The 12,311-nt window shown below is 35.8% G+C and overlaps 1 protein-coding gene across 1 annotated transcript in view; it reads right to left on the reverse strand.

Moving 5' to 3' along the window:
* sars (seryl-tRNA synthetase) overlaps window positions 1-6,252 on the reverse strand; it is a 10,150-nt gene extending 3,898 nt beyond the window's left edge. Inside the window, exons 1-6 of the mRNA XM_015380847.1 lie at window positions 6,012-6,252; window positions 5,351-5,421; window positions 4,976-5,056; window positions 4,599-4,757; window positions 1,287-1,430; window positions 930-1,085 (exon numbers count right to left, since the gene is read on the reverse strand). Of these exons, the coding sequence (XP_015236333.1) occupies window positions 930-1,085; window positions 1,287-1,430; window positions 4,599-4,757; window positions 4,976-5,056; window positions 5,351-5,421; window positions 6,012-6,147 (747 nt within the window). The 5' untranslated portion in view covers window positions 6,148-6,252. The remainder of the gene's footprint in view (window positions 1-929; window positions 1,086-1,286; window positions 1,431-4,598; window positions 4,758-4,975; window positions 5,057-5,350; window positions 5,422-6,011) is intronic.
* Between the last annotated feature and the right edge of the window lie 6,059 nt (window positions 6,253-12,311).

Genomic DNA, 12,311 nt, shown 5'->3' on the forward strand with positions numbered 1-12,311 from the left:
CATACTTTTATAGAATAGCAACTGAAAATTGAACTTTTAACTTAATACTTTGAGCTCTATTAGCACTAACCTGGAAGCTGCTGCTGCCACAGTGCATCCTGGGACAGCTGTCAATCTCGAGAACGGACAAGTCTGCTCTGATGCATACTCAGTAAACAGGGAGGGGCGAGCACAACATCCGGGGACTTTGTCCGTTCTCGGTCTTCTTGTTCTCGTAAATTGGAACAGTACTAGAGCTGAGGCTGATGATGCTGTCCGAGTTCACGAGTACATGAGAACGCACAAGTGCACATACTGAGAAACGGCCTTGGTCCACTGAAGATATTCAAGCTTAAACCCATAGCTCGAACCAAATACCTCAAATTGGTATGTATGGTCATGAATATGTAAGCTACAGCAGAAGTGCATCCACGGTTTCCATAATAATTGCCATATATCCAAACAGTGCCAGCAGGAATAAGAAACTAAAACCACAAACATGGATTATTTGTGTCAGTAAATGGCTTAATGAGGGAAAATGTTTATTGTATTAAAAATGTTTTACCATATTTAGTTAAATTATTTGTACTATAATTATTTGTTATGGACTTTTCACACTTATAGAAGTAGATTTTTTTTTAATGCATAAAAAGGTCATAGTTTTCTAATAAAATAACTAATGCACCAATAATTAAAACCTAATGGGATCTGATTATTTTAAGATGAATAAGATGTAGTTTCTCACTGTTGCCACCAGAGGGCACTACTGCACTTTTCATGCACTAGTGAGATTTCTTCAGAAAAACAGATTTAAAATATTTAGGTTTTGCTGCTGTTTGGATTTCAGAATGCGTCAAGATGTATTTTAGCTCCATAGAGTAAAACATAGCAACCACAGCATTAATGTATTAAGGTAAACAGCAGACAGCAATCAGTCATCATTTACTAACCTTATACAGCTCCTCATCAAACTGGCTGAGCTGGGCCACTTCCTGCATGACCTCTTTTCTCATGAAGAAAGGCGTGTACAGCATGGTGTAGTTCTTGCTGTGGAGGATCCTTAAGGCATAGTTGATCAAAGCCTGCTCCAGGAACACCAGAGGACCCTGAGCTCAAAACAGGAGAGGGAAATCATTCACAGTCACTTTCTAAACCTACGGGTAAATAAAAAACATTTGTTTTAAAAGTTCTGCTGTCGTTATATTTGTACAGTTTTTACTGCAACATGTTTAAAGTAACAGAAAACTCCTGCTTTTTTTCTTCTTAAAAAGCTAGTGTTTTTTTTTCCTACCAACACAGGACCTCACCTTTAAAAAGTAGCCTCGACTCCCAGCAACAATGGCTCCTCTCTCTCCATCAAAGCCGTCGATCATGACCACCAGGTCAACGTGGGAGTACTTCTTCTGGACGCTGCAGTCACCCCAGGTACGCTCCACTTTGTTGTCTGCATCCTGGTGGGTTGGTTAGAACATATGACAGGTGGCTCAAGAGGGACTGCTGGCGCTAAGTTTCTGAGGGAATGACGCCAGCAGATGGAAAATTTGGTCCAATCAAAATGCAGCAGTTGCTTTACAGCCCTTTGATCAAAGTCAGAGAAATTTGGGCTAATGGGCCCTTAACCATTCTGGTAGATGGGTGTTAGAATAATTGTATATAAATGTATCTGTGGAGTGTTATAATGCATAAAGCTGTGTGCTATGTGCATGTGTTCATAGCCATCTTTTCTGAAGTATACTATGATTTGTAGATTTGCTTTTGGGGGGGTTATGGTTGATTTACGAGCAGCACTCAACCTGCTCAACTTCGGTCAACAGCTTCAACAGCTTAAACTTTGACTGAACCCTGAGATTTAGAGGACATGTTTACTGAGACTGCAAGTGTCTCAGTTCCTTATCTTGACCCCCCATGTAGTCTCAACTGTTGTAACCAGGGACCACTGATTTCAATAAATAGCGAGGAGAACGCTGGGACTGCAGAGTGGGTTGGAGATTTGTAAACTCCGCAGTCTCTTCCTACTCTCCTTGCGAGTAAAACTAAATTAATTGTCTCTGTGCCTTCTTTCTTTCCCTGTATGTATGTATGATGTTTTAGGTGCTTAGACCTGACAATGGAAAACCCCAAAATCCTTTTCCTGTACCATTAACTACCAAATAGAGCTTGGCGTTAGGACCTCAAATTAATATCACAGTAGATTAGACAGTTTTGCCTCGATAACGATAAAGGCTCCGGTTCTCTAAAAATAAAGACATGTACAGAAAATGGTACTGATCGATTTTTCATCAATAATTGACCAAATTCCACTACATATTACTTTAAATTAAATATAAAAGCCTTGTACCATTCAAGTTTAAACATTCAACAATGTCTCACTGAACAGGAGAAAAATGTTACCTCTTTTGCAAACATTTTTGTGCAAAAGAAATGAGCCTTTTGCACATCATCGAACACAACAGCGTGGTTATGCTGCAGTTGGTGGAAGAGGTTGGATGCTTTCAAGCAAACTCTGAAATGGGCCGTTTCTCAGTTCACAAATGTCTGACTCTGGTGAGTCAGACATTTCAAAACTGCTCTGAGTTTAGGACACTGATCTCCTCAACCTCCTATGAATGAAATATTCCTGATCTGTCTCTAAGATCTTTAATAACATGCTAAACTGATATGCAGTTTTTAGTTACTTGATCAAGATTTTTCTAATTGCAGTGTAATTACTGCAACTGCCAATATTCTGCTTACCAAAGTCCCTTTTTCACAGAGCAGTGTATTTGTAAATAGCTTCATGTGTTGTTCTCGTTGCAAAACATAAGGTTATATATGAACCATATATGTTTTATTTCTATACTTTAAAATATAAAGCGTGTATAGCTGTGAAAGTTAAAACATAATAGTATTCAAACTTTACATAATAAACATTTCTGCCTCCATTTGCAGATAATTTCTCTAGTAAAACAGTCGCATATTGTAGTATTTTACTCTCCGACATGATGATGGTATTTAAAGATCCCATTAAGTTTGAGGTGGGAGTGAAAAAAAAATTTGAGAACCACTGCCTTAGAGAATACACACAGAAGGTAACTAACTATGCTAATCGTGAATGACCTGCTGAATAAAGTCTCAAATATCAGCTTTTATCATTGTGTCTTTAAAAATAGAAAAAGTATTAAAAATTTTATTTTGATATCAACAGATGAATATGAGACAACAGATCAACAATATAGATTTTATGATTAGGTTGGCCAAGAGGTTAGAGCAGTGCTTGTGCTCCGAGAAGGTTGCAAGTACTCAGTTCGATCCCCACAGCCTCCACTCTGGGTTCCTGAGCAAAACCCTTAAAGGGGAACACCGTTTTTTTTACACTGGCCCCTTGATTTTACGTTATTACATCATGTTCTACTCACCCATATTAGTTTTGTGTCATTTGGAGCTTTTCCGAGGATATTCGGTTTTGTTATATCCAGGTAACGTCTTCCTATGGGCAACAAGTTGAAGGCACAAACTAAACAGTTCATAATTTATTCTTTATGGTACGACAGCATTCATAACATGTAGCCGAATCACTTTCCCCCAGACTTCTGCAGTTATATTTTATATATATATATTTTTAAAAACAAAGCGGCGCGTGTATGACGTCATCCGCGCGCCGGCTACCATTCATTCATCCTGTCCGCTGAACTGCTGCTAGTTTTACTCACATGCCTGGAGGATGTCTAGTGCTACTACCACAGATGATCTCGCTCTAGAAATGGAATTGAACGATTCAGATTAGCTAGCCGAATGAATATAAGGGGTAGAGCGTAGCCGCGTGTGGCCCGGACTGCCTGTCACAACTCCAGGCCGGCACACGGATGATGTCATACACACGCTGCTTTGTTTTAAAAAAATATAAATAGAAAAAACATAACCACCGATGTCTGGGGGAAAGTTATTCGCCTACATGTTATGAATGCTGGCGTACCATAAATGATAAATTATGAACAGTTTAGTTTGTGCCTTCAAGTCGTTGCCCATAGGAAGACGTTACTTGGATATAAACTAACGAAATATCTTCAGAACGGCTCCAAATGACACAAAACTAATATGGATGAGTAGAACATGATGTAATAACGTAAAATCAAGGGGCCAATGTAAAAAAAAAACAAAATAACTGAGTTCCCCTTTAACCCCATACTGCTCCCAAGGCGCGACATAATGGCAGCCCACTGCTCCGTGAGGGGATGGGTTAAAAGCAGAGAGTTAATTTCCCCATTGTGAGACAAGGGATTTACATTTAGGTATTATCACAAATTTAAAGCCACATTTTTTGGCATATATATAAATAACATGAAAGTGAGAATACAATTAACGCAATAAGAAATTTTCAATAATATTGATTAAACTGGTTCTCTTTTAAATGAAAAACTGAAAAATGAGTAAGTTAAAACAGCAAAAGTAAACATTTTAACAACACCTATAGAGCCGGGAGTTTGCAAACTACGAAACCTAATGGTCATCAATGCTCAATTGTTTAAAAGAATTAAGGGTTTTGGTCAACATGGTTTAAATTATCAATAAATATTAGTGATCATGATGAATCTCTAGGTTTATAAATGATTTCTCTCTAACTGGTATGATCAGCTGCCTACCTCGTCATTGCTGACCGGTACAGAAGGATGCAGGAGGTTTCCGATGTCCCTCAGATATTCAAACCGCTCCGCTTCCAGCTTAATCCTCTCCCGGTCGGTTTTCTCCACTGCCTCCTCCACAAGCAACCGCACCTTTTTGATCTGTGTTACAGTCAAGGCCTGACAGAAGAAAAGATGTAAGGAAGGTAAGAAGCAGAACTACAACAGCAAACAGAACAATTTACATTTTCTATGTTTTGTATTTTCTACCTTTCCAAGGGACAACAGTTGAAAACTAGCATCATTGCTAATACATTTATAGAAATGTTGATTAATGTGTCCCTGACAAGTAGATGAATAAATAAGATACATAAAAAGCATAGCTCCTTAACACATACCGATAGTGTTTCAGCTGTTAGGGCCTCCAGGTTCTGAGCTTCCTCTGGTACAGATTCATCCTCTCCTACTGGCTCCTTTTTCTGAAATAAAAATAGTCAAACACCAAAGAAAAAAGGTGATCAATGAATAATGTTATTGTTTTGCTTCTGAATAAAAAGGATCACTTCTGAGTGCTTATAGGTTTTTATATAAGGCCACATTAGCAACACTAAAAGTCAACTTCCATTTAAAAGGCTGGGATTCCTAAAATTCTAGAAACAAGTTAAAAAGCATTCATGCTTGATTTGAGTTTCTATAAATACTTGACAGGGCACTGACAGCGGGATGTATTAATATTTTAGCAGGGGTGTGTTTTGAGTTTTCCATGAGCATACCTTCATCTTCTCCCCAATGCTTTTGCTGCAGAGGTTCTTGGCTTTGTTCAGGTTGTCTGCAGTGAAGCGGCCTGTCAGAGGTTAGATCTGTCAGTCACAGCATCATGGGATGATGGGGCTACAACCTGCAGCCGCTTTGAGAAAACCTGAGCTAGCAGTGTTTACCAATTTCCATCCATTATTAGAGTTAAGATGATGAAGCAAAGTGTCAGTAGCTGCACTGTAGGTAGAGGATGACCTGATGCTGCATGGGATTGCATCAGATTCTGGATCGTAAAGCTAACAACTTAAAACCTCGTGTTATATTAATCTGTCGCTGATAAATATTTAAGTTTAGTTATTCTGATTATATGTGATTTTAAATTAGAATTCTTCTTTGATAACGTTTAATTTCTGTAGGTTACGGCTCGATTGCAATTGTAATATCACATTAGCTAAGCTAACATTAGCCTAGCCCTAAACAAAAAGACACACATTTATTTCCATATAGACTTTTAGTTTATTGCTTTGCTACAGGAGAAAATTACACAACTTCTCATGATAGTTTGTCTATTTAAATCCATGAATGTGGATTGGTGAGCTCATTTTCCTGATGAAAGCTAACATTAGCATCAACACTGGTTTCCATGATTCAAATAGCAGAGGTGTTTTTAGGGCTTACATTTTCTCCACTCTGAGTCTGCGGCCACCAGTTTATCTACCAATGTAACGTCCTTAAACCTCTTCCTCTGGGTCTCACGGATGATTTCGGGATCGCCACCTTTGTCGGTCCGAAAGAGGTCCAAGTCGAGCACCATGTTTCCACGCCGCCTGCCTGTCAGAGAGAGAAGCTGAATGAAGCTGCGGCGAAGCTGCTGCCAGGACCGGCTGCTTACGCACCACAACGCGCTGACGTCTTTCTTCTTCCTCTGCTTTTTGTCTCATGGCAGATTGCAACCGTGACTTTTAGGTGCATACCGCCACCTACAATACCGGAGGAGGTAGCACGGGCCATACCGATGGATCGATCGATCTATCTATCTATCATCATTTTAAATCTTACTGTCATCCTACAGCTTTCTGTATTTTCTTTAACCCCTGTCATGTTTTTCCTATAAATCATTTCAGATTCCATCCCATTTTTCATCTGTCTTGTCTTTTCTTTTAATCTTATCCTTTCTTTATTTTCTACATTTTCTATAACTTTACATTCTATTAGGGTTGTCAAAAGTATCAATACTCAAAAACGTATCAATACTAAGCGTGTCCGGATAGAAAACTCTTTTTTAAAAATATCGATAACACCATTAGCCGGATAGGAATTCAAGGCTAAGGTCACATTAATGATAATAAACAACAGAAATAAATAAATCAGGCATGTAGTATGTCCATATTATGTAAGTTGTCACAGTGTCAGTGTTGTGGCCCTGCTTTGATGACACAAAAAAGTGGAAATCCACAAAGGCCATGGACTTTTATTACGCAGGCAAAAGAAAAAATGTTCCAGGTAAACTCCCTTAGTTTTCTTAGTTTATTTTTTTCCTCAGGCAAGCAAACAAAAAAACATTTTCTCCATGTTTCTCAAACAAACAAAAAAAAAAAAAACAACATATGCCCACCCAGATGCATGCTGGTCCTACCATTGACTGCCTATTTATAAAAAATAATTCACCTAAATTAATCATAACTAACCAAAAACAAAGGAACATGACTAAATAACCAAAAAACATAATCTCATAACAGATATCAAACAATAAAGTAAAATAAATTTAGCTAGATTATGCACAAAAGCAAAAAACATTTTTAATTATTAACAACAAATAATTGGCTCCTACAGTGTGTATACATAAGCGTAGAGTTAATACGTTTACATAAATGTTGGTGACTGAAAAGTGTTATTTTCTCTCTTGAGGTCATAGATTTGAGAGAAGTAGAACTGCTTTCAAACACCATCAAACACAGTCGACTCTACCATCTATGCCTGACCAACAACGGAAATATGATGCCAAATCCCCAGAAGCTATGAAAATAAACAGAATAAACAGCAATGAAAATAAAAGCAAATTCAGGCCAGTGCTACCACCAGTGGCACCTAAACAGTCATTCATCTAGAGTTCAGAATAGAGGGAAATGCACTTTCTGAACACTGTGTGATTGAATAATTCTCTGCACTTTGCAGTTTCAGATTTCTTTTGGAACAGATGCAGCTGCTGAGAATACAGCATTTATATTTGTTTGTTAACTGGTTTGGCAAGTGTCATTGTTATGTGTGTAAAGCATAGCCAAGGAGGGAACATTTAAGTTAATTTGGTTATTTATTTATTTATTTTTTTATCAAGCTTGCTTAATATTGTGCACAGCATACAACCTCAAAATATTCTCATTGTTTATTTATGCATTATTTATTTATTTATTTATTTTGTATTTTATTTATTAATCAAAATGTTTCTGTAAAGTTTTAGGGTCTTTGTTTTTATCCTCGTGGTATCGAAAATGGTAATGAGTATCGAATATTTTCATGAGTATCGAGTTGAAAATGTTCTTGACAACCCTACATTCTATACATTCATCTGTTTCACATTTCCTTAATGAAAACAATCTTTTATTTAACCCAATATGATCAAATCTTATTATCTTATTTCTTTTTTTTATTATTTCCTTAGCTTCTCCTTTCCCATAAAGTATGTTTATAACATTATTTGTCCTAATTGACTTTTTAGCTATTTGGTCTCCTCTTTCATTTCCATTTATTCCTACATGGGCTGAAATCCAACTAAATTTACATTAATATAAAGTTTTTGTATTCTGAATAAACTTTGATGAATTTTTCATAATAAATCTTCTCTTCCTGATTTCATATTTTGGATACTGTGAAGGGCTGCCAAAGAATCAACACAACAAACTACTTCCTCCTTCTTCCTCTATCCATTATAGTCCTTAAATCATCGCCTACGCCATAATTTCTGCTGTGTACAATGACATCTGATCAGGTAATCTCCTCCAAATGCTTACCTGCAATATTGAAATGTATATTCCTATACCTACTGTATATTTTCCACCTTTAGATCTATCTCTTTAAATATCTAAATAGCTATAATATTTGGTTCTTATACAATGTTTTGCCAGTTGACCTTTCCCTCAGTCTTCCCACTCTTTTTAAATTTCATTATATTAAAATCTATCTCAGTATTTGGAAATAACCAAATCAAGATATTACTAATAGGTCTAGGTGACAAAAAACATACATTTCCTATTTTATATTCGTCTGATTTATTTTTGTTGTCCATTCAAACCCATTACCGTTAAAAGAATTATATTCCCAACACCCCAGTATAATATTTTTTGGCTTGTTTTCATTTCCACATCCATGTAAATGAAAGCAGTACATAAGCATGAGCTGATCTGTTCTTAAATCTAATGGCACTTTTTCTAACTCTAATTGTGTTGATCTTATTGCACCAGTACAAATTCTCATTGCTTTATTAATTACTCTTTCCCATAGTCCATTGTTGATCTCATTACAGCCTGATAGTTATGCACCAATGACTGTATCCTTCCTCCCCATTCTTTTCCTGCTACTGCTCTCATGAGATTTATGATTTTCTTACATTTCGTCTCTATTTTTTCTATATGTTCCTTTTTGGTCTAATCATATATCCAGATATGAAAAAATAATTACTGTCTAGATTTTGTGACCATATAATTCCATACTCTGTTCATCTACCTTTTTCTTTTTTGTACATATCATATAACAAGATTTACTTGACGAGACCTTAAAGCCCCATTTATGCATTTATGACCATTATTCAATTTGTCTTTTTGTCTGCTTTGTTTCTTACTGTTATGGAATCTCGTCCTGTTGTCCAAATGGCCCCATAATCAGCATGCAGCTGAACCAATCCTTCTATACAAATTCATGAAAATATAATCAATCATTATATTAAATAACACTAAACTAGTAACTCTTCTTTGTGGGATACCATTGTTTAATTCAAATTGTTTCCAGATTTCAGATCCTACTTTAACTCTAATTCTTCTTTCTGTTAGAAAATCTACAACCTAGTTAAAAATGTTCCTCTCATTCCCATCAGATTTTGCTTAATTAATAATCCTTTCCACCACATTTAATCATAAGTCTTTTCTATACCTAAGAACACAATGCTCATTATTGTTTTCATTTTAAATGCTTTTTCCATTACATAACTTACTTTCACCTCTCAGCATCTATGGTAGAACGTCTTTTTCCATTCCTACTTTGATACGGTGCATATAGTCCCTTTTTTCTCAAAAGTATAATTTAGATTTCTTACTAGAATTTTCTCCATCTACATAAATAAGATGTTAGGGCAAAAGGTCTATAACTTCCAACATTATTAGGATTTTTACCTTATTAAATGGCAATATTCACACACTTTTCCATTTTTTTTAGCATTCTACCTTCTTTCTAAATTTAATTAAACGGTATTATAATCTCAAGTAGCATACTTTCTCAGATCATTTTTGAAACATGATATAACTTATCTTCTCCTGTAGCATTATTTCTGATACTTAAGTTGTTCTTCTTCTTGCATTTTTATTTGCTTTTGATGTACATTACCGCTATCCTCCAACAGGGATTGCAGGATGGGAAGGCACCAGCAGTTCTCTCTAAATTCTATTAAATAATCCCATGGATCTTAAAAATATAAATAAGCCCTTATAACAATAATAAGGCCGGTCCATTGCCTGCTTATATTTCATTGATTAAAAAAGGAATATTCTAAAAATGTTGCTTTAGATTACGTCCTCTGGTCTTTATACTTAATGCAATGGATAATGACACATTCTACAGTTCTTATTCTCCACAATAGTTTACTGTTTTCTTATAATGCATAGTTTACTGTTTAGTCCTGTGTGCCCAAGTCCCAAAAGGGACATAATTGCTTCTTCCTTTTGATTTTTGATTTCCAAGATCATGATTCTCCTACTTTCCTCTGTAATCTAAAGCAAAATTACCTTTTCATTTCTTGTTCCCAACTTCCCTGCTTCTATAGATTTTATCAACACATTGTTGTACTTAATACTAATGCAAAACTGAGTATTTTGTGGTGGTATTTTAGCATATATATCTGCCAGCTCATACTTCCCTTCTGCTTTAGATAAAGAGCTGCAAATCTATATCAGGTTCGTTAAATAACCATGGAGTAGGGTGTATTACTAACACTCCCACACGTTTAAAGTTGTTTATTCTCTCTTAACATAGATGGCTCCCTTCACGCCCCTCTCAAACCACCTATTTTCTTTATCAAGAATGTGAACATTCTGGTCCTCAAAAGAATGTCTCTTAACATAGATGGCTTTCTTCATGCTCCTCCCATACCACCTATTTTCTTTATGCAGACTGTGAACATTCTGGTCCTCAAAAGAATGTCTCTCTTAACATAGAGGGCTTTCTTCATGCTCCTCTCATACCACCTATTTTCTTTATGCAGAATGTGAACATTCTGGTCCTCAAAAGAATGTCCTTTGTCCGCAAGGTTTAGATGTACTGCGGAGTCTTGTCCAGAGGAGGCCGCTCTTCAGTGTTGGGCCATGCGTCTGTGGAGAGGTTGTTTGGTTTCTCCAATATAAAGATCAGAGCATTCCTCGCTACACTGAACAGCATGGAAGGCTCCATGCTATCCAGAATGCTCTGGATGTCAGATTTACCAAATAACTTATTGTTATATAGAATTTGTAATAATGAACAAGAATCTGAAAAAATTGTATTACCTGATTTCCTCTAGCCAGGGAACTGCTAAAAAGTAGTTGTCTGTATACACTGATAGGCAATCACTAACCCTATTACTCTAAGAAACACAAGATTCTGAAATAATAAACACTATACCAGTTTTGTTATCCAAGTCTTTCGATGCATCTGTGTTAATCTGAATATAACTATTTATTATCAATATTATTATGTATAGCTTCTAAAATGAACCCTTTAACTTTCTGAATGGTCAGACTTTTTCATGCAATAAAGCCAGTATAAAAACAACAGATTCACTTGGAAATAGTTAAGGGGTTACATGTCATGACTAACACTAGGTGACATCTAATAAGTAGTTTTGAGTGCAGGAATTTCCATAGCCAAAATTTGTTGTGTACAAAAAAAACAGTTTGACTCAATTAAAAAAAATCCAAAACAATGATTAAAATCAAACCACTCACTGCATAAATTATGAAAGTAAATCAGACAGAAACATAATTGGGCACCATCATTTGATTTGTTACATTTTGAGAAAGTCTGGTTTATTTATACAGAATAAAGGTATACGTAAAATAAAATGTTTCAAAATACAGTTTACATATATAAACCGTTCATTCAACTAAAAATCGAAGAAAAAAAAAAGAAAAACAATATATGATACGCATAAGCATGAAAAAAATATGTTTGTAAACATACTCAAAGATATATTCCACAGGTAGTGATTATTTTCAAAGGGATTAAACACCTAGCAGCATTTTAGAAGACATATAATAAAGGTATTAGTATTTCTATACCTTATGTACATTACTGCATGCATAAAGTCATAAAATATAGTGCAAAGTTGTGTGCATTTGAGCTTCCTCTCATGTATCCACAATTATTGGAATGGGGGAAGAACAATAAATATAGTTCCAAATAAACTGACTCGTAATTAACTCCATTTATGAATGAAACCCCATTGATCCACATATCCGAAGAAACAAACAAATAAGTCAATGCAAGTAGTTATTTGTAATAAAATGAAATGACACCTGGAATGACTCATGGAAGAAAATAAGATGTAAAAAGGTATGGACAACCAAGGATCCATCCCAAATCTGACAGTACTTTTAACCAAAGCATTTAGCCCCTCTTAGTGGAAGTTTAAATCAATGTAAGTAGCAATGTTTCAATGCTTAATGTTTGACAGTAGGACCTTGTGGCCTTATCTCTCATTTCTGACAGAGGAGGAGAAACAAAAAATAGACCCCCCCC

Source organism: Cyprinodon variegatus, unplaced genomic scaffold, assembly GCF_000732505.1.
Source record: "Cyprinodon variegatus isolate N-32 unplaced genomic scaffold, C_variegatus-1.0 Scaffold222, whole genome shotgun sequence".
NCBI classification, from domain to species: domain Eukaryota; kingdom Metazoa; phylum Chordata; class Actinopteri; order Cyprinodontiformes; family Cyprinodontidae; genus Cyprinodon; species Cyprinodon variegatus.